The sequence below is a fragment of the Pan paniscus genome, chromosome 15 (genome assembly GCF_029289425.2).
Source record: "Pan paniscus chromosome 15, NHGRI_mPanPan1-v2.0_pri, whole genome shotgun sequence".
Taxonomy (NCBI): Eukaryota; Metazoa; Chordata; class Mammalia; order Primates; family Hominidae; genus Pan; species Pan paniscus.
Window position 1 is genome coordinate 76,787,400 of NC_073264.2, and position 23,528 is coordinate 76,810,927.

At 39.6% G+C, this 23,528-nt stretch overlaps 1 protein-coding gene across 50 annotated transcripts in view; it reads left to right on the forward strand.

Moving 5' to 3' along the window:
* The window catches only part of TTLL5 (tubulin tyrosine ligase like 5), a 297,434-nt gene that overhangs the window by 40,731 nt on the left and 233,175 nt on the right, over positions 1-23,528 (forward strand). For all 50 annotated transcript variants that reach the window (XM_055097299.2, XM_055097300.2, XM_055097295.2 and 47 more), the window contains 5 exons: positions 5,277-5,346; positions 5,883-5,967; positions 16,111-16,212; positions 17,985-18,076; positions 18,847-18,954. In XM_055097299.2, coding sequence (XP_054953274.1) covers positions 5,277-5,346; positions 5,883-5,967; positions 16,111-16,212; positions 17,985-18,076; positions 18,847-18,954 — 457 coding nt within the window. The remainder of the gene's footprint in view (positions 1-5,276; positions 5,347-5,882; positions 5,968-16,110; positions 16,213-17,984; positions 18,077-18,846; positions 18,955-23,528) is intronic.

Here is a 23,528-nt window from a genome sequence, read left to right on the forward strand (position 1 = left end):
TTAATTATCTGATTCTAATTCCTTGGCTGATCCCTGAGCTTCATGTTTGTTGAGTACAAGCTTGGAAATTTGCAGGAGCCTCCTTGGGAAGGTCACTCTTATCTCTTTTGGACTTTTCTGGCTTCTTTTACTTTTTCCTAGCTTTGATATCATTTCATTCTTTTGAAAATATTCTTTCTGTCCTTCCACTGGAACTCTGGAAGGGCAGGGGTAGGTAGATGTGTTGTATGTGGGACCAGAACCCTATCTTAAATTCCCCACTTGTCTTTTCACATTGAGCTGTTTGCCATATGTGTAGAAACTAACTTTCTGAGGGATCTTTCACATTGGAAAGTCCTTAAATTCAGTCTGGACTCAAAACAGTACCGTAAACAATGATGGCCAGACCCTTCATGCCAAAGAAATATAGGATCTGGTTTTGATAGAGCAACTGCTACAGCCCCAGGCATTGGCTGCAACTTCTGTTACCTGGCCTAGGCCACTCTGGAGGCCTTTTACCCTGAGTCTCCTGTGACATAAGGCCATGGTCATATGCCTTGGCTCTGTCTCCTCTTGTCTCTGCTCTGACGTTGGTGTTGAAGGCCCCTCTCCAACAGCTTTTCCTTCAGCTCTGTGCCAGGAGCTCCAGTGTTGTTTGAATCTCATAGACGGCACTAGTTTGGGTTTAGGTTTTAGCTGCCAAATGGAATTGCTATTGAAAGTCAGCTATGGTACAAGTTTGCTTTTTATTTTCTTAGATATGAGTCAAAAAGAATAGGATCTATTCCCAGCTCATCTGGGACTTTTTTCTTTTGGAATGCTTTTTTGCCCTAGTGATTTGTTATTTTAAAGCTAGCATCATAAAGGATAGAAAAGTTAAACTTTCCTTGGTGGAGCCGAGAACCCTGCGCCCTAACTCTTCCCTGGATGCCGAATCTCAGCGGGGTGACATGTCTTTAGAGAATGTGTTTGGCAGGCTATGTAAGAGTCTTTTTCTCCCTCCCACCTCTCCCTGGGCTGAATCCCTTGAGACCCCCTGCATAGATCAAAGTACTTGGCAGGACCTTTTGCCTTCCCCCTCCCTCTTTGTGAAGCTTTGGAATGAGTCTGATTCTTTTAGGTATTTAGTGGAAGTGCCAGACAGAAGCCTGGGAAGATGCCAGGAGGCATGAGGGGAGCTGGCAACATGCGGACATAATGGGAAAATACTCCTGTTTTACCCCAAAACTGGAATTTTACCACCTTTTACCCAGACCTGCAAACCATGTTGTTAATACTCTTCTCTCTCCTTACACAAAAGGCATAACCATCCCCTCTTTTCCATGCCTGGATCCTTTCCCATGGAATATGTGACCCATTAGCCAACTGGATGAAGTAACTCTTTCCAAGGCTGCTGCCTGCTTTCCTTTTAGATTTAAGCAGGAGGGTGAGGAGAGGGAATGCTGAGGCAGAGGGTCTGGGAGCAGAACTAATGTGAGTGAGTGAGGGATTTAGGCAGTGGGGATGGAGTTGGTGTGAGGGCCAAATGAAAATATCTTCCCCTCTCTTCCCACTGGAGTGAGAGGGCCACTTACTAAAACTTCCCTATAGTAGTCATAACCTTTTGGAAACTCTCTGCAAATAGCAACTTTTACCATTACGAGAACGAGATAAAGGATAGCAAAAGCATCACTTTTATGTAACACTGAAAAGAGAAGTGTGGACCACAGATGGAAACATCTCGGTTGGCTAACGTGGTCTCATAAGGATGTGCTCTTTAGAAATACAGCATAAAGGAACAAAGCTGTGTTTGCTCCACTCCTTCAGTAACCATGACTAAATGCCATATTTTCCCAATTTAGTATATTCAAATCAAGGAGGGGAAAGAATGGGTGTTTTCTGATTAAGGTATGAATTTGATTATGGAAGTCAAGTTTACTCATTCTTGTCTCACACATGATCCATGGGAAATACAGTATTGATACATTCTCTGAGACTTTAACATGTTAGGAGAGTGTTAGGTCACTCTAGTCCCTCCTATATTCGTGAATATAATTCTGTACTCTCTTGTTTCTGTTTGTTTATGTGTTTTTATCTTAGGTTCCCTTTGTTTTTCTCATTGCTCAACAAGTATTTCCGGAGTGCCTACTGTGTTGTCACTCCTTAAAAGCTTTTGAGAAATTCTCCTAATTATTATGTATCTCCTAATTTTCATAATAGTACCACTCAGTACTCTGAGTAGAATGGTATGCAGCAGGTAGTGATGAATGCTGTTGAGCTGTGGGACTTTGTAATTAGAACCACATATATTCTGTTAAGTATGCAGTAATAATAACTAATGTTTATTGAGCCTACCACTGTCCTTTCTAAACATAATCTCACTTAATCCATATATGAACCCTATGAGGTAGTTATTATTTCCTTAATAAGTGGTAGAGTCAAGGTTGTAACTCAGGTCCAGATGATTCCAGCATAGACTCTCTTAACCACTATATCATTCTCCTTTACAATGACTTAACAGATACCATGAGCTTTAACCTTAAGGTCCATTTAGAAAGATACGTTTCCAGCCAGGCGCAGTGGCTCATGCCTGTAATCCCAGCACTTTGGGAGGCCAAGGCGGGCATATCACTTGAGGCCAGGAGTTTGAGACCAGCCTGGCCAACATGGTGAAACCCCGTCTCTACTAAAAATACAAAAATTAGCTGGGTATGGTGGTAGGTGTCTGTAATCCCAACTACTGGGGAGGCTGAGGCAGGGCAGTTGCTTGAACCTAGGAAGTGGAGGTTGCAGTGAGCTGAAATAACACCATTGGACTCCAGCCTGGGCGAAGAAATGAGATGCTGTCTTAGAAAAGAAAGATGTGTTTCCAACTTTCCCAACAATTCAGATTCCTACTTCAGCATTCTTTGGGAGGCAGTTTGAGCTTTGAATTGGAATAATTAGAAATTAGTTAACTGGGGATTGATGAAAGGAAACAGGCTTGAAGATATCAAAAAGTTTTTCTTAGTTGCTCTTCAGTCTGTAACGCTGTGCAAAGCAACTATACCCAAACCTTTCTTTTCTTCTGGGAGTCTACAGTTTAATTCCCGATGCGGATAGAAGTGAGGGATAAAGACAATAGAACACATAGTAAAGTTACCTAAATATTGTAAGGGTTTATGTTACGTGTAACTCAAAGGATAAATGTGTATGGTGAGCAAGGGAGGAGAGGAAATGGGCATGGGCGTTAGATGTGTCATGGAATGATGACCACTATCAGCATATTCTCTGCTGTGGAGAAAAGTTGGGTGAGTAGATATTTATTGTAGCCTATAGGTTCTACTCAGTAGGAAGAGAGCTGCGATTGTTTGATTTTACGTTTACAACATAGCCTGCAGCTGTACAGTGATTGCATCAATTCTCATTGAGCAGATTCAAAATGGAGATAGTACTTATGAGAAGCTGATCAAGAAATGTAAGGGAGTCAGGAAATGGTATGGATGATGAAGTTCATTAGGGATGAATCAGTAATGATGTCATTGTGTTCCTATGATGCGTAGAGATGGGTTGTGAAAGCTGTGTTCTGACTTTGAGATAGCAGCAGTGGGAAATGAGAGAGGAATCTCATTCTGACTTCAGAGCTGCTCATACTGGTTGTGTATAATGTTATAGGTCACAAAATTATCATATGAAAAACAGTAGTAGTATTGAGGGTAGGAAATGCATTGTTATAAAGACAAACTTTTGAATTTGGGGGACAATTAAATTTGAGAGCAGAATATCGGGAAGAGGTAAGAATAAAGCCTAAAAGCGAAGCCTGTGAGGAAGACTCCCTGGATTCCGTTGCTGCTCTATTGCTTATTAGCTCCGTGACTTTGAGCAGGTCCCTAACCCACTCTGATTCTTTTTTAATCTATAAAATGTGGATGGTGATATACCTGCCTCATGGGGTTGGGTGAGGATTAAATGAAATAATCCTGTGAACAGACTTAGAACAGCACTTGGCACATCCACGTGTTTAGTACATTTGTTAAATTTTGTGTCTGCAAATGTTGATGGTTATTTCTGTTGCCTTTACTGTAGCTATTATCAACCTAATTATTATCACTACCACTTCCCTTTTGGAGCCCTTTTGTCCTACATGGATTGTGGTGACTTCCAGCTTTATCTAATCACATGTGAAGGTTTTTTTTTTTCTCCCAGATATTTTAATCTTTCTGTTCCTTAATCTAGAATCCACAATAATTTCCTGCTTCCCACCATGCTAAATATAAACTCCCTTTGCCAGGGGTTCAGATCCCTTTATCAGTAGGGTACCTCCCTCCTCATTGTTTAACCATGTCTTTCATAATTTCCCAGTTCAGTCTTTTAGCCCCAGGTCTGTGAATCGGCCCACCCTCCTTTCTACTGGGCTTGGTGCGTGCCATCTTCTGATGATGGGCTCCTTTCTTCTCCACCATGTGCTTCCCAGCCTTCACTCATTTCTGCATCTACTCTTCTGGGACAAGTCTTCCCTGACTGGTCCCACCTGATTGGTCTGCACTTTAACTTTGCAACCTGGCATCTTGTATTTATAGAAATGCTGCTTTGTGTTCTTTTAAATTCTATATTTTGCTGTTCCTCTACCTAAATATTAAACTTTTCAGGGATAGGGATTTACTGAATCTTAAATCTGCCAGGCAGAGATCATATGTGTTATGTTCATCATGGTATCCCCAGTGCCATATGCAGTGTCCACAGTACTTTTCTATTTATTGTATAAACAACTGTTTTTCATTGAAGAAGTCTTTTAAAGACCTTATTCACTCTTTGCATACAGTTGCTTAGCAAATACCCTTAAGTGAATCAATTAAACACCTATCTCATTTTACAGAGAAAATGCTAGGATCCATTGTGGATCTGTAAATTCTCCAAACATGTTAATGAAAGCCTTCATTTAAGAATAGTAGTAGTATTTTTAAATTTCCATTATACTTCAGGGAGAAAGCAAGTTTTCATTTATTTTTAAAGTGGCTCTTATTTTCTTGGCAGGTAACTATTTAATATCATGTATATACATCTTTAAGGCTATTAGGCTTTTATTTATTTATTTATTATTTATTATGTGAGAGGTACTGTGTAAATTTATTTTTCCTGCATCGTAATTGGATGCCTATAGTGTTATAGAAGTGATATTATATGGCCAACTGAATATATGGGTACCTTGGAGGAAACTTTAACCAGAATTTTAGTTTTCCACCTTACCATTTCTTTAAAGGTTAAGAACTTTGCTCCCTTATTTTAAATTAGGATTCCTGTGTATTTCTATTCTTTCATTCTTTCTCTTTACTCAATAGCCAAACCAGATCTCCCTGGAAGAGAACATTCTGGTCTCCCGTTACATTAACAACCCCCTGCTCATAGATGGTGAGTTGTGATTAGGCCCTTGACCAAATTGGGCCAGATTTTTGCTAAACTTTTTAAGCTTTTCGTAGCCTTCTCTAGTAAGTCTTTATTATACTGTTGTGAAATTCTTGACATGTGTGGCTCCAGAAAGGCAGCAGGTTCCTTACCTATCTCACGGGATTTATCTGAAGGTGAGATGAGACAATATAAGAGAAAGTGCTTTATAGGTTATATAGTAATATATGTATGAAAATTGTGCAGTAATTAATATATATGAAAATGACATACACATATGCATTATATATACATTACAGTTATATTAATGTATATATACATTATATGGTTTTTATTATGTACTATATACATAATATGTATACAGTACAATTATATAGTATAATTATTAGTTATCCTCCAAAGTCAAGGTGTGTGAGCAGTGTGTGTTTCATGTGGAGAGGAGGAATGTTCTTTCTTTCATGTTTCTTGGTTTCGTTGTTTATTCTGTAACAGGAAACAAATGAACTTAGTTTTTTTTGTGAATACAAACTTTTTTTTTTTAGATTTCAAGTTTGACGTGCGCCTCTATGTGCTCGTGACTTCCTATGATCCTCTTGTCATCTATCTCTATGAAGAAGGATTGGCTAGGTAAGAAGCTGTTTGGGGGTGAAGGGGTTGGGTGGGTATATTAAGAGTGGATCCATTAACAAGTTTATTAAATCAGATCATGCTATTTTTACTTGTCATTACTGCTTACAGATGCAATCCACCTCCTCAACTGCTGTGCTCTATAACATCAAAGCCAGTATGCCTAAAAAGAACTTCAGAAATTAGGCTTATTTGTCTGTAGTCTCACTGCATGTCCACACATAAGGTGTGTAAACATCTTCCCCAGCACTGATCCAGGGTCATATGGTATTTTCCTGCAGTGACAATTGTTATGAAGCTCCTAGGATATTAAGATAATTTGCTGTTGTTCTTCAGGATAGATGTAGAAAGAAAAATAAAATCCTAGCTGTATTTGCCTATTATATGCCAGGCATTTATTTTCATCCTCGCAACAACCTTTTAGTTGATGCATTTTTGCAGTTGAGGAAACAGATTTAGAGGTGGGAGAAGTGGAATGGGGATTTGACCTCATGGATCTGACTCCAGAGCTCAGGGCTCAGACAATTTCATGCCCTCTCATATTTGGAAGGTATTAATTGAGGGTTTTTTTTTTTTTTCCTTAACATGCAAGTTACTTTACAGTGGTTGTACATACATTGTTCTCTTTTTGTTAAGGTGCTTTTTTTTGTTTGTTTTTGAGATGGCGTGATCTCGGCTCACTGCAAGCTCTGCCTCCAGGTTCACGCCATTCTCCTGCCTCAGCCTCCTGAGTAGCTGGGACAACAGGTGCCCCCCACCATGCCTGGCTAATGTTTTGTATTTTTAGTAGAGACGAGGTTTCACCGTGTTAGCCAGGATGGTCTCAATCTCCTGACCTCGTGATCCGCCTGCCTCAGCCTCCGAAAGTGGTGGGATTACAGGTGTGAGCCACCACACCTGGCCTGTTGAGGTGCTTTCTAAGTTTTAAGGTAATGTGACTTACAAGATTAAGTTCAAGTTGTTATATTTTGAAGTTTTGTTTCCTCCAGCCACAGAATTTTACAGGTAATTGTTTTCATAAACCCTTTGAATTGTTTAAAATAAGTATGTAACTACTATGCTGTGTTCTTCCCCCCAACAAAACTAAATTTTTGTATTAGCCAACTAGTTTGCCCTGAAGTTCTTTTTATGCGTAGTGCCTTTGATATAGAGCAGGGGTGTCCAATCTTTTGGCTTCCCTGGGCCACATTGGAAGAAGAATTGTCTTGGGCCATACATAAAATACACTAACAATAGCTGATGAGCTTAAAAAAAATTGCAAAAAACTCATAATATTTTAAGAAACTTTATAAATTTGTGTTGGGCCACATTCAAAGCTGTCCTGGGCTGTATGCAGCCTGTGGGCCTCAGGTTGGACAAGCTTGTTATAAAGCATAGCAGTTTAGGAGGTGATTTGCATCTGTGAGTGGTCACGACAAGCTAAAAAAGCCTGGTCTGTGTATGTTTCTGTATTTTAGAAAATGCAATTGGAAGATGGGAAATACCATGGATAAAAGAAGGCTACCTATTTATGTACAGGTGCTTTGACAAATATTATTGTACTCTGACAACTATTATTTTAGAATGGTCTTTTAATGATTTTAGAGACTTAGTTTTTTTCAAATGTATCCTATGACTTGAAATCAGTGAGAGCAGACTAACCAAACCTTCTCGCTGGTGGAGCTCTGTGTTCCGTTCGCCTCTAGGTGGCAGTGACAGCATTTATAAGTCCTGTCATATTCTTAAGTGAGATTTTGAGTTTGAGCCCTGGGAACATTGGAGACTACCAAAACTCCCTAGTTCTGGCCTCTTCCTTGAAAATTGAGAAAGGGAAGAACTGAAACATCTCGCAGTTATTAGATAAAGGGCTGGACCAGGCATCTGAACATGAGCTGACTACTAGCTCTAATCAGGTTTTTATAGGAAAGAAATTGTCGATAATATTTGTAGACACACGTGCTCTCACGTTTTGAAGTATCACTATACAAAATTAGGTATAAAAGCCTATTCCTGGCCAGGCGTGGTGGCTCACACCTGTAATCCTAGCACTTTGGGAGGCTGAGATGGGAGGATTGCCTGAGGCCAGGAGTTCAAGACCAGTTTGGGCAACATTGTGAGACCCCATCTCATTAAAAAAAAAAAAAAAAAAAAAAAAGAGCAAGAAAAAGCCTATTCCCTATATTATTTAGAACAAAATGATGGTAAAATACAGTCCTGACTTCTCAGATATGCAAGGTGCTGAGGATTTTCAGCTTTATAATTTGAGACTTCTGAGCTTTCTCTCTTTTGTGTTATGAGTTTCATCATTCTCCTTCCTCTGCTCATCCTCACCTGAACTTCTCTCCTGTGTCAAGTTTTAGAAACTGATTATGTCCTGCCAAAAATTGGACTTTGGGAATAGAGAAAAGAGATGGAGGTTGTGCTTCACTGTTTCTCAAGGACATCATACCAATATGTTTTGCTTAATATTCCAAAGATATTTTCACCTACAATATTAACAGCCCTCTCTATGGGTAAAATTTGGCATAATTTTAAGACCTTTCTGGTTCAGAGCACAACATGAGAACAACAGTACCAATGTTTATTATAGAATTTACTACAAATATGCAAGTGCTTTGGCTACTGGTTGTGTGTTGGAAGTCAGAATCTACTGAATTAAGTATAACCCTTTTGCTTCCAGCAGAAACAAAAAAATTTATACACACACACACACACACACACACACACGCACACGCAATGGATGTTTTTTCTCAGAATAATTAGAAAAACAGCTTTTAAAAAACTGAGACCAAGTAGAACCAGAAAGCCACATGAATTTTCAGGGCTTTGGTTAGGTTTACCTGAAAGTGTAGGTGAATATAAAAGCTTTATCAAAGCTTTACAAAAGCATAACGCATGGCAATATGATGCGCTGTTTGCGGGAGTCCTGCGAGGGCACATTGTTCCGTGCAGTAATTTCAATGTGCCTAAGTTCTTGTGTCTTCACTAATTATGTATCTTGACATTCACTTGCTTTGTTGTAACCCTCAGAGTCTGTTCAACTATGTCGATAGTCTGTAGCATCTCCAGATCTGCAGCTTTTAGTTATCTTGGGCCACATGTAATTTATGTAGACATAACTGAAGATCATCAGTTTGGGATGAGATTATTGGGTTACGTTGAGGCTCAACAAGAAAAACCATAATCTTTCCTAAAGAGACGGAACAGGAGGCAAATACAATTCATTTCCTTCTTTAGAAATGAATTCCCTTACACCCTATCACTTCTGTTTTGGACCTCAAATTAATACTAGGCGACAGAAAGATTGAATTCATTTCACAAGACAGTTTTGTGATATAAGTTATTTTGTGTAAAATTTTTTAACACAAAATTAAATTCGTGAAAACCCTAGTTTCTGTATAGATGAGTGTTTTCAGTTGTCCTTATTGTTTTATTAACATAAGAAGTGGGAGAGCTCTCACTGTTTTCTCATGTGTGGGTATAGTATTGAAGAAGTGTTGCAATTGTCCCCCTGGTATTTGGGTGCAGCTTTTTGTGATTCCCACAGTAGCCCTCAGAGGTCCCCTGTGCTTTTGAATTTTTCTTGCATGTTGCTGTTTTGCACCACCAGGGGACACTCAGTTTCCACAGAGGGGTGCTATGCTCTACCAAAATGGTGCAGATTCTTTTTCCTGTCAGGGGTGGACTCCAAAAAGATTTTGTCCTGGATTTTACAGCTTTAGGTGGATCCAGTATTGGGTTTAGATGAGTTGACAGAGCCCTTTCTGAGATGAAGCTAATAGCCAGATTTTCACTGAAACAGGAATAATAAAAAGTTCAAAAAAATAAAAACAAAATGGAGTTAAAAACTAAATATGTTGCCAGAGACCCAAAGATAGGCAGCTCTAGCAACTTGGGGGGCATGCAAGTACCCATCCAGGGAGCTGAGTTCCACCCATGTGGCGGAGGTGGGAAGAGAGGATTCTGGGAAGGTCCCGGTTGGAACGGCCTTTTTTCTGCCTCAGCCATATTATTCAGTGGAAATTCAGAAAAGACCCCAAAACATTTGTGGTGCCTTTCCCTTTCTCCCCACCCCCAGTTCCTTCTTCAGTAGCCTTCCTTGCTAATTAACACTGGCTCCGCAGGGATATTTACCTTTTCTCTGCTGGATTCCTGTGGTTTTGAAAGAATTCAGGTACTTGCTGGTTGCCAAGGAATTCAGATTACCTCACAGGCTGCACACTGTCCAGAATCTGCCACAGCAGCAAGTAGGGGGAAGAGACACCAACAAGGGGGAGAAAACCCTTTCCAGTGCTCATTGTCACCCTCCCTGGCAGGCCCTTGCTGTTTGTGAAGTTTGAGTCATTTCTGGCTCTAAAGACAAGGGATCAGGCTGGTAATCCCCTCCCAGACGGCTCTGTAGGTCGCTGCCTAGTCACTGCAGCGCTTTGGCAGTCTCCCGGCTGCAGCTGGTTGACAGCAGATCAGAGAGCTCTTGGGCCTCTTGTTCTCTTCCATAAGATTTTTCTGGGTCAGGCCAGGATGAAACCCAGTGGCTCCTGGCAAGGCTGCCTGAGGTGCTGTCTCTTCATTGTCCAGGCCTCTCTGACTCAAAATGCCTACACCTGTTGAAGGATAACTCATGTGCCACAGCGAGGTCGAGGCTGGCCTTCTCTTTTCTTGGTACATTTGTAGTGAATGTTTGTCAGAAAATATAACTACCAAAGAGGATGTTAAGCTTCTACATCTAGAATGCCTGTGACTCTGACCATAAGAAGATATTGGTATCAAAAAAAAGTTTTTAAGAAAACAGCAGGACAAAAAAAAAAAAAAAAAGAACATGTGGGGTCATATTCTTAGAAGAACAAACTGGTTTTTGAACAGGGGAAGAGAGTTTAAAAGATCCCACTAACTCTCTGCTTTCCTTCTTGTTTTGGTTCCATATTGGTAAAGATCTTGGAGCAAGCAACTCCAGTGCAGTTTCAGTTAATGTTTGCCAAGTCCCTACCATATGCCAAACATTGAAATCTTTTCTCCACACAGACATTCAGACTTTTAGACAAATTATCTTGATTCTCTTGATCAAATTATCTTGATCACTATCTTGATTCTCAGTGAGAAACATTAGAAAGTGAAAAGGAAATGTAACTTGTGATTTAAAAATTTATTGTCAAAATAAAGATATTGTCCAAAACAATTCATATTTGTTTTCAGTGTGGTTAAAAAGGGGGGAGGGGGTGGCAAATAGTTCTATATTCATCAATAGGCTGCAAAATAGTACCTAGGGTTTCAAATTTAGCAAAGAAAGTAGGAACTCTCCCACCTTTTGTTAGCTTAAAGGTCAAGGCCTTAAAGGTCTGTCATGAGAACTTTCCTAAATCTTGATCTCATTAAGAGGGAGATACAAGACTCCATCGTGTAAATTTTGGTCTACATTAGGATAAGTGTGGTCATGTAGTCATGTGCTTTATAACAATGGGCAAGGAAGGACCACATATACTATGGTATCCCATAAGATTGTAATGGAGCTGAAAAATTTCTGTCGCCTAGTGACATTGTAACATCATAACACAATGTATTACTTTTTCTATGTTTAGATACACAAATACTTACCATTGTGTTCCAGTTGCCTACAGTATTCAGTATAGTACAATGCTGTACAGGTTTGTAGCCTACAAGCAAGAGGCTGTATTATCTATCCTAGGTGTGTAGTAGGCTATACCATCCAGGTTTGTGTAAATACGCTCTATGATGTTCACACAACGATGAAATTGGCCTATCAATGCATTTCTCAGAGCATATCCCCATTGTTAAGTGACGAATGGTTGTATGTGCAAACTTGGTCCTGGGGTACCTAGTAAATAGTGCTCTTTTAGGTTATTGTTAATAGAGAAATTGTGTTGAAACTTCAGACCTAGAGAAGATGAAATTTGATAATATGTGATGGTCTAAATCAAAGGTCACTAACATAAATGCTCACAAGTACATTCACTGAAGGAAGAGTGGAGACTGGAGAATGGAGAGTACATGTCTCATCTAAAGGCATTTACTATTTAGTGCCAGCAGCTGATACTGGTATTGCCAGATCTGGTTTGTTAAGTGAGGCTTGAACATGTAGATTTTTACTGTGAAACAAAGCACTTTTTTACACTTTTAATTTTGAAACCGTTTTGAACTTATAGAGTTGTCAGAGCTGTAAGAATTATATGAAAAATTACCTTTTACCCTATGTCTAGAGATCTCATTCCAATTCTGCCAATTGTCCTAAGATTTTTTTTTTTTTTTAATTACAAAAGGATCCAATCAAGGATCACATGTTGTATTTAGCCGTCGGGTCTCTGTAGTCTCCTTCAGTCTGAAACAGTTCCTTAGTCTTTCTTTGACTTTCATGATCTCAGCATTTTTGAAGATTACAGGCCAGTCATTTTGTGGATGGTCCTTCAGTTTGGGCTTGTCTGATATTTTCTCATGAAGAGACCTAGGTAATGCATTTGGGGCCAGAATACCACAAAAGTGATACTAATTCTTGTCATTGCATTATATGTGATGGCACATGCTAGTCATTTAGTGGTGTTTGACCACTTGCTTTAGGTGACTATCTGCTAGATTCTTCCACTGTAAAATTATTTGGTCTTACCCTTTGTAATTAGTAAGTATTTTATAAGGAGATACTTTAAATCATGTAAAATTTCATTCTTCATCTCATTTCTTATTTTTAAGAAAAATCTATTGATTTTTCTTGCCTTAATGAATTATTGCTGTAATAGTTGCCAAATGATGATTTTCTAATTCCATCATAACTTTTATTTCTTGGCATTTTTCTGTGAGGAAGAGCTTTATCTTCTCGTTTATTTATTCATCTATTTATATATACCAATGCAGACTCAAGCGTTCCTGTTTTATTTAATGGGTTATAATTCTTTACTATCATGATTTATTTTGATGCTCAAATTGTCCCAGATTTGGCCAGTGGGAGACCTCTCAAGCTGGCTTTGTGTCCTTTTGACATGTCTTTATCATTCTTTGAGCACAAGATGTTTCAGGCTCATCTTGTTCTTTCTCTATTCTATCCCTGGAATCAACCATTTCTCCAAGGAGCACTGGTTGCTTTTTCATGGAGTATAATATTTAGAAATCAATATCTGGGTGCTAGATACGCTCATTGTTTTGGGGCATTTCTGCTTTCAGACCCTGGCCATGAACAGAGTTAGGAAATTATGTATATATGTACATATACACTTGTACATCTGTATTTCTATATCTGTCTCTAATGTATTGTTGAAAAATAGAAGTTTATACTAGTACCCACAATTCTAGTTCAAAACTACAGAGTTCCTTCTTGTTTTTTGCTTTCATATTTTAAAATCTCTTTTCCAACAGCAGGAAATCTGGCTCGCAGTATCTTTAACATATTTATTTATTTGCTCAATTCCTTTGTATGTGGCCAGTTTCCTGACCCCACTGGGCCACTGTCCCATTCAGATGCCGTTTTTATATGGATTTAGACCCTTATTTGGTGGCTTCCCTGCTTAGAAAACCTCCTTGTGCTTCTGGCTGACTTCCCACCCTACTCACCATCTTCCTTTTTTTTTTTTTTTTTTTTTTTTGTTACTCACCATCTTCCTCATGTGGGCCCTGGCTACCACTGGGCTGCAAGAAGAAAGGTCTGATTTTTATATGTTGTTCAGGTAATTAAAGTTTAAAAGAAAAAACAAAGCTTTTGTAGGTTAATCAGAACTTGACCAGTAGGTCACATTCAAGACTAATGTGACCTGTGATCTAGACAATAAAAAAGAAAATAGTGATCAGATGATGATGATGGCTTATTTAATACGGATTTTAGTGAGAGCTATAAGCTCTTACTGGGGTAGGAGGAAAGATGAGCATGCACACCTTTTCTCTCCATAGTGTATGTTCCCCACTAGACTGAGGGACATATGGAGTGGAGCACTTTCACCCTTCGGGGGAACTTTTCCTTTAAGCTTTTTTGTTTCACTTTAATTTTTGCTGCTTCTGCTTCATACACTCAGTTTAGAATTCCACGCTTTGATATTAGAAATCTTATCCTTGCTGGGGTTCAGAATAAAATGCTCCAGTGAAAAGGAAGATTAGGAAGAAGAAACATGATTTTTTTTTTTTTTAGATGTGCAGCCCTCTTGAAAAAAAGAATATAGGAATGACAAATGTGTTGGTACCCGATTCCAGCTCACCACAGACTTTTGTCAGGCTTTTCATGTTGACCAAGTTAGATCAGGTACTTGTAGTAACTACAAGAGATGAAAAGCCTCTTTTTCTGAAGCAGAAGCTTTCCCCTCCTTCTAACTCATTGTTCTTTGAGGGGAGAGGATGACAGGAGGGATGTCACCTTGAGGTAATGTCTGGCTGAGGCAGGCAGCCAGCACGGGGCCCCTTTGCATCTCACAAGAATTCAGAGAATGACAGTCTGCAACTTGCTTGGACAATCTATCAGAGGAAGATTGGGATGCATAGGCAAGGGTTACTCACCAGGGCACTGGGGTGTGACATGGCTAGAAGTTAAGTGATAACTACTGGAAGTTGGAAGTTTCTAGAAAATCTGGGGTCCTTCTCAAGCACAGACGTAATAATGCTCATCAAACTCTTGTCCTTTAGCCTAGTCATCATTTTCTCTTTGTCCACATCCTTTTTCCTAGCCTCATGTTTGTTTATTTTAGTTTTTTGGGTTTGGGGTTTTTTTTCTTTTCACTATTCTTTCTTTGGCTCTTGTATATTTCTGGTACAGGGAATTAGGGAGTGGAGATAGTGGGTGGATGAGAAGAAACAGAGAAGAGGAAAGTTTTTTAATGCTGACCTTTAATGTGGTGAAAATTCATGTTGACTTCATAGTCTGAGTAAGCATATGTAAATAATTTGTAAGTCATATGAAAATAAACTTGTGGCCTTCTTTTTTTTTTCACACACTTGGATATGCCTCTTGGGAAAACCACTCTAGTGAAGGGTGATATGGTTACAGTGGTATGTAAACAGGGGTTGATATTTACCATAACCATTCGCCTTGAGTGTCCTTTTGTTGATACTGAGCATCCTTTTGTTGATATTGAGCATCACTGGAAAGTTCTCTCTTTCCCTGGTTACTTCCTTCAGAGGCACATGTATTTTATACTTTGGTCTTCTTTTGACAACAGTCCGGGATATCAAATTGCTACCCTGTTTTCAGTGGGCTCCATGTTTAATTCCTCTTTCTTTTGCCTTCATTTCAAATTCAGGACTAAGTCTCTTGCGCTGTGCCCATATTTATGCCGTTTTGCTTTGTCTGCTGTTAATGCTGTCATTATCATTCTTTTTAAATGAGTATTATGGATCAGTTCTATTCTTTCTATGGATGTCAGCTCTAAGCCTACATATAGCTGTGCTGTCCTTTTTTCTTTTTGCTTATTTTTTTTTTCATTGAATGCTATAGTACCAGGCACTGTGTGGGCACTCAGTAGGTGTTTCTGTTGCCTAGGCTGGAGTGTAGTGGTGCGATCACAGCTCACTGCAGCCTCTGTCTCCTGGGCTCAAGCAGTCTTCTCACCTTGGCCTCCCAAGTAGCTGGGACTACAGGTGCACACTACCACGCCTGCTTAATTTTTTAATTTTTTGTAGAGATAGGGTCTTGCAGTGTTGCCTAGGCTGGTCTCAAACTCCTGGGCTCAAGCAATCCTCCTGCCTCGGCCTCCCAAAGTGTTGAGATTAGAGGCATGAGCCACCATGCCCAGCCAGTTGTTATTTCTGGACCAGCTAATGCTGCATCTTTCACAGTATCCTACACACAATTTCCCAGGTTGTAAATAGCTATATTTTCAATTTTCATTCTTCCTATTGGTGTAATGTTCTATATAAGAGAAGCAATGTCTTGTTGTGATTAAGTCCATGGGTTTTGGAGTTGGTGTGATCTTGAACAAGTTATTTAATAGACCACATTTAGTTTTCACATCTGTTTTTCAACTTGGATACAATATTATCTACTTCATAGGGTTGCTTTAAGGATTGAATTAAGTATGACATTATAAAACACTTAGAATGGGAGTTAGCACTTAGTAGGCACTTGGTATTTGTTAGGTAATGAGATTACCCTCCTTTATTATTATCTCATTGATCCTCAGTTCCAGCCTGTATTTCCTTGAAACTCTGTTCCTGGCATTTAACCTGTTTCCCTTCTATCAGGTTTGCAACTGTGCGATACGATCAAGGAGCCAAGAACATTCGGAACCAGTTCATGCATCTGACAAACTACAGTGTCAACAAGAAAAGTGGAGATTACGTCAGGTACTGGCTGTGTCTGGGCCAGAAGTCAGAGGTGTCAGTCTCAGATGTGGGTGTTGTAGAGGTGGAAAGGTAACATGTGGCACTGGAGGACAACTTTACATTAATGTCCATGTACCATTTATGGAAATCTGTCAGTCATATAACAGTGTTGAGGCATATCTCCTGCTGCTTCTCCATTGCCTCCCCAGTTAACGGTGTCACCTTTCTCTACCAAAATGTGCCTTCACAAGTTTTTCTTCCTCACTGCCTTCCCTCACTTGACTTAGGAATGGGAATTTAATAGGCATATGGAACGTTTTAGAAGTTAAGAAATGAGGTCATTTCAGCACTTGGCAAACATATCAAAAGCTTAAAAAATGTCTGTACCCTTTGACCCCATGGTTCCATTTCTAGGAACTTAACCTTAAGAAATAAAAGATGTACACACAGGATCAGTGATAAGAATGTTCATTACCATGTATTCATAGGTGGAAAAAGCAGGTTATCAGATAGCACATGCAACTTACTTTCTTGCTTGAATATGAGATATCTAAAGCTGCTTATTTTTGCTGAGGGGGGAGGAAAAAAAGACCAGAAGTAATACCGAAGTGTTAATTTAGCTTAACTATAGTGGGTAGGATTGTGAGTGGGTGATTTTTATTTTCTTCTTTGTGCCATTATGTATTTTCTAAATTTTTGTAAAATAAATACTTGTATGATCAAGAAAAAGAAAAGGAAAAAATTAAAGAAAGAAAGAAATGAGGCCATCTCAGAACAGGATTCGGTGGAAGGGAGTACTAGCCCAGCTATGTGGAAATATTCTTTTTGCTCTGTTTTCTTTCATGCCGATATTTTTGCCAGAAAGTGGAAAAGTGGAAAAGAGACCCAAATAGTTACTTTCTACTCAGACTAAAAATAGGTTCCTAGCAGGTCCAAGGAAAGAAAGAAAGGAATCTGGAAGTGATAGAATAGTTGCTGAAGCTATATAGGTTTCATCAAATATCCTGTGAGCAGCATTTGCATTGACTGAAGAGATCATACCTCCACTGTGAAAGATGAGCAAAGGCACAATTGGTGGAGAGTGGGATGGTGGTAGGGAGTGAGGGGACAGCGGCAAAACACAGGTTCCAGATTGCAGGGCTCTTCCAACATTCGTGGGAGGCTGTGCCATTGGCCACTCCGCTGCCATAGCAATAGTATACCTCCTCACTCTTACTGTCACTCCAGTGCACGCTCCCTTCAGTGTTACCTCAAAAAAATCAGGAAAAGCCATATCTACTGCCAAAGAGGAGGGAACCTGCTTCAGATGCCAAAGCAATTCTGTGTGGGGTTATTTCATTAGCATGCTGCACCAGAATAACTCACTCACCCAGTCCAACTCAGTTCTGGTCTGAAAATGGCATCAGAGGTTGTTTTGTGGACTCAGGTGACATTCACCTCAAAGGTTAATTGTCTTTTAACTTGTTGTAACCATTCTTAAATTTGTTTGCCTTCTTTCACACATTGCTTTCACTCTTTCTTGATGCATAATTGTTTGGTTAAGAAAGAATTTGCCGCCTTCTTCCCCACCCTCTTGAAAAAGGCAAACTGTATGCATTTTCATTTCCATTGAAGAAATTGGTATGAAAGGATATATGACAAAAAGGACCAAGAAAAAATGAGTAACTGGAAGTCAGCAAAGTGAATTAAAAAAAAAAACTTTTTAAAAAGACAAGAAGGCTATTTGCAAAGAGTCTTGTTATTATAGCCAAGCCTAGTTACATATGTGACTTTGATTTATTAATTTGTTTTAGTTGTGACGATCCAGAAGTGGAGGATTATGGAAACAAATGGAGCATGAGTGCTATGCTTAGGTACCTGAAACAAGAAGGCAGAGATACAACCGGTGAGTACTGGGCCTTTTTCCTTCTTGACTTCTCTTCTTTGGATAACTTTATCATTGTCTCTTGCCAGGAATCATTCTCTGTTGCTTTGATAGTGTTGGTGAGACGGGATAATTGTCCTTGGTGTTACTTTTTCCTGCAGTTGACAAGCTGGGGAACAGGTTTTCCATTACCCTCAAAATCCCTTTTCTTGTTTCGGGTCTGAAAGGCATAACTTTTTCCTTTTAATCCTTAGTGAATTTACCCTTCTTGAATGTTGAACTGCTGACTAAAATATGGTCAGCTTTTTATATAACAAATTGCCTGTCTCCATATTGGCCCCAAGTTTCGAGTTTTCTAAGTTAATCTCTCTCATTCATGTTGCTGAGTTGGAGAATGGGCACTGTTTGAGCACAGGGCTTCAAATCAAAATGGACACAATTGCTGAGCCTTGAGCAGAATGGGAAACTGTGTGCCAAAAAAGACTGTTTCATTTCACAAGGGAAAGGGTCATAGGGGAAGTGTGAGAAGGGAAGTGAGGCTCCTATTCCATTATGTGTCTGTCTTTTGTCATAAGAGGCCACCTGAGGGTATCCCTTGGCACCTACATTCTTGACTGTATTGATCTGTTCACAGATATGCCTGCCTCTATAGCACCCATTCAGAAGTCTGCCATATAGAGGCTTTTTTGAATGAGCACACATGCTTTTATAGTTATATTGTTATCTGGAATCCAGTTCATAATCCATGTATTTTGATATTGAGTCTGAAATTTAAAAATTTTTGTTTGCAGCATTGATGGCCCATGTAGAAGACCTGATCATTAAGACTATAATCTCTGCTGAACTAGCTATTGCTACTGCCTGTAAAACCTTTGTTCCTCATCGCAGCAGTTGTTTTGGTAAGGAGACTCAAGAAGCTTAACATGTTTTGTGAAGAGGATCTTGGGAAGTTGGACGGGATTTTAGGGTAGAGAGGCTTAGTGATTCTATAGCAGTAAGAGGTATGTGACGGACTCTTCTTTCTAAGCTCATGTAGCATATGAAGAGCCTACTAAGAGGCCAATAGTGAGTTTGGTCAGAAGTCCCCTGAGGAGTAACTAGCTTTCTGTGTGGGAAGCAGGGATTGGAACGAACGTGTTGGTCTTTCTGTCAGAGTGCAGTCAGAAAAAGTCTGCAACGGACTGTACAGGAATCCAACTCTAACAAATATATTCCAGAGCTCCTTGGCAGCCAGGCTGGGAACAGTTCCAAGAAGCTCTGGCTGGTACCAGTATGTGCTTTCTCCCATTTTCCGATGACTCCTCCTTTTTGTTTGAGTCTTCTTTCTAGTGTGTTCCTCCCCCTCCTCTCTTTCTCCCATTCCTCTTCCACTTTCTTTTCTCTTTCTCTTTCTCTTCCTCTTCTCCTCCCCTTCCACTCCACCCCCAACTCCTTGACTGCACAGAGAAGGAATAAGCAGTTCACAACTACAGAATCAGGAAATGTTACCTACTGACCCACTAGCTATAATGGTAGCACTGAGGGTGCCTATGGACATTGCTTCCTATGTGGAAATGAATGGGTTTGTCATTGCCCATGTGAATGTGTTTAAAGTCACATAGGCTTTTGGCAGTGTTAGGCTTTGTTAGTAAAATACGCTAGGGTCTTTGATGGGGAGGATGATTAAAGTGTGGTGTGGAGTAATACAGGTAGTAAGGATATGAGAGTCGTGCTTTGGTTAGAAGGCAGGGTAACAGGGAAATAAAGAATATGGGTTTTAGAGCCTAACAGCCTTAGTTTGTAACCATGTATATCCATATCTAGTTTTGTGATTTTCAGCAAGTTACTCTAATCCTGTTTCCTCAACTATAAAATGGCAGTAATGATGGTGTCTACCTCCTGAGAATACCATGAAGATCAAATGAGATGATGCACGCAAAGCACTTGACACAATGTCTGGCCCTTAGGTTGTACTCAATAAAAATTATTTGTTATTTTTGTAATTAGACATCATAATTCCTGATCTCTTTAACAGATTATCGTTAACAGGCTATATTTGAGGGTCAGTAAACAAAGGGAATTGTTGAGATTGAATAGAAGATGGTAGATAAATCAGGACCTAAAATTATATGGGAAAAGAAGAGGTTGTAATATATTTTTTAAAATACATATCTGATCATGTCTTCTGAAATCCTTAAATGGTTCCTTAGGCTTAAATTGTATAATAGAAACTTGATATGACCTGAAAGGCTTCTAAGGTAACTCAGGTAACTCTTCTAGAATTCCATTTCCCCTCATATACCTTATAATCCAGCTGTACTATAGTATACTTCTAAGCACTCTGTGCTTTTGTGCCACTGTATGAGTTCTGCTGTTTGGCCTAAAAACTCTCCTTCTGTCTCTGCCTTGCATGCTCCCATTTCTTTTCTAAGATTTAGTTCTCCACATTGCCTCGTCCCTCATGCTGTTCTTTTTTTTTCAGACAAGGTCTTGCTCTGTTGCCCAGGGTGGAGTACAGTGGCATGATCACCGTTCACTGCAGCCTCCACCTCCTGGGCCCAAGTGATCCTCCCACCTTAGCCTCTCGAGTAGTTGGGACTATAGGCATGTGTCATCATGCCTGGCTAATTGTTTAAAAAACTTTTTGTAGAAATGTGACCTCACTATGCATTATGCTTTTCTGTGCTTGTTTGATCATTCTCTTTTCCTATCACATCATGATGTTTTGTTTATACATACACTCAGCCGTGTCTGAGTTTATTTTCTTGAATTCATAACAGCCAGTGTGTCCTTTCTTCCCATTTCACCCTATTTCTGCCAAACCAGAGCTTTCAACATTTCTCTTGTCCCCTTTTAAAATTTTTTTTGTTTTGTTTTGTATTAGAGACAGGGTCTCACTGTTGTCTAGGCTAGAGTGCAATGGCGCAATCGTATTTAGCTCACTGCAGCCTTGAACTCATGGTACCAAGTGATCCTCCTGCCTTGGCTTCCCCAAATACTGGGCTTACAGGCATGAGCTACCATGTAAGCCCTCGCTTGCTACCTCTGCACCTGTTTTACCGTGTGTCTGAAATACCTTTCTTGTGTTACTTTACCTAATAAATTACAGACATTTTTCAAGACAAAGTCAAGTGTCACTTCTTTGGTGATGTTTTTTTCTAATGCTCCCAGAGTTAGCCTGCTCTGCCCCTATACCCCCAGCACTCTGTTTGTAACTCTACAATAGTATCTGTATGTTGTCTGGTAGTCATGTGTATATTTGTCTCCTGTAGCCGACTGGAAACTCCTTGAGGACAGTAAGAATATCTCCGTCAGTTTTGCCCCCACCATGCATGGCAGCACTTTTTTTTAAATTGAGACAGTATCTCACTACGTTACCCAGTCTGGCCTTGAACTCCTGGGCCCAAAGGATCCACCTGCCTCAGCCTCCCGAGTAGCTAGGACTATAGGTGTGTGCCACCATACCCAGTTGCATGTCAGCATCTTTTGCTCTTAGAGAATGTTCAGGAAATGTTTCTTGAATGAATGATTGGGACTTGCTTTAATTGCTTTTTGGTGGCCTGACAGTAGACTTCCCAATGGATCTGGTTTGGTAATGGCCTAGAACTCTTAGAATTATTGCAGACTGTTTGAAGATGGGGATGAGGGGTTGGGACTAGGAGCGTAACTCCAACTTCCAAAACCTCATTAGATTTAAATAATAAATAAAGGTTTATTTTTCTACATCTACTTGGCTCTTATATGAGGGTAAATTTCTGATATCCCTTGCTGTAAAAATCTTTGTTCTAAATAGTTAATTATAAAACCTTTTCTGAATGTTTCCTTTTGTTTGTTTGTTTGTTTGTTTTATAACTTGATTGCCTTTTGGAAGCTTGGGAGCTTCATTTTTGAACTTATTGGCAATAGAATGTTCCGACGTGGAAGAAGCTGTGACTTTCTCTGACTCAGTGAAATACCCCGTAAGTCCATTTCATCAGCCATGGGTCTCCTTTCTTCCTCCCTACTTGTGTTCAGTTTTAATAAACTGAGTGCATCTGGAGTTTTTTAAGTTGTTGACTATCTTCTTGGCTTTTGTGGTTCTAATTCCACTTCCTGTCAGCCCTGGGATTTTGTGTGCTTCATTAACCTCATCCCATCAGATATGATTTTGTATACGTGTGTATATTTGTATGAGTCTCTGCCTCCCACTGACTCCTAACTTCCCCTGGGGTTTAAGTCACAAGGAATAAGCTAGTTTTGTTTTTTTTTTTCCATTTATTTTAGAGTAAACAGGAATTGAAAGCTTCCCAGAAGATTTTGGCTTAAACAGAGCATTGGTGCTTTTAGGGGAAACCAACAGACCAGACATGGGGTTCGCTATATTCTTTTGGTGGTTGTTCCTGTCCTTCCATCTTATGGATCTCTGCCAGGGGCATTCCCTTACTATCTCAGTGTTTGTATCCTATGATTTCTTTCCCATCCTACCACCTGTAATGTTCAACTATGTTTCCAGGTATCTTCAATATCCCATCCTATTTATTTATACATTTAATTTTTCTTCAGTTCCTGCTGTGGGCAAGTCATAGGTTAGCCTTTCGGCAGTGTATTACCATCAAGTTTGTTCCTCTCAAACCAAATTTTATGTAGGATGAGATACAGATATAGATATATATATACCTCCATTGCACTATTAGTGTTTAAATGTAGACTTGAGAACCTATACAAACTACCCGAAACTTTGTCATTTAATGCTTTTTCCTAGATTTGCACATCTGGCAAGGACCTTAGAGAATAATTAGTTCAGATATAGAAATTGAAACCCTGAGAAATGAACTCTTGTTCCAGGTTCTAGAGTTAGTGAGTGAAATAACTCAGGTCAAAATGACTCAGCTTGTATCTATGGGGCTTCAGAAGATGGGTTTTGGCAATCAGATAATCTTGATCATAAGACTTTTGATTTATAGAATTTTTTATGCCTCCCTCAATAAGACAGATTTTTTACAATCTAATTTTTACTGCCTTCCAAGATCGTGAAAATATGGTACCATGTGAAATAATATGCTTAAACAGCAATCCTTTAAATATGCTTAGGAAATTGGCATTGTGAGATACAACTGGCTATGAGAATAGCTTTTGGATCAGTTGAAGAAAAACAGCCAAAAACAACAGGATGTTCGCTGTTCTTTAAAGATGTTGCTGCTGACAGTGGTTTTATCTCTGTGTATTAGCATGGCTGAAGTCATGGGTTGTGACCCAGGCCTGGGATCATGGGGACAAGTTGTGGAGCCACTTGTAGAACTGATCAGCCTGGACTTGTTCTGATCAGAGCCCAGTGACGTGTTTGCTCTGCACCAGCCATGCCCAGTACACCTCTGTGTTGATGATACCTGGTTTGGTTTTCTGTTGCTGCCGTGCTTGACCATTTCACAGGGTAACCTGAGGTTCTTATAGGGAGGATGTCCATAAATAATTGTTGGAGGAATGAAAGCAGGCAGTGTACATTCTCCAACAATGT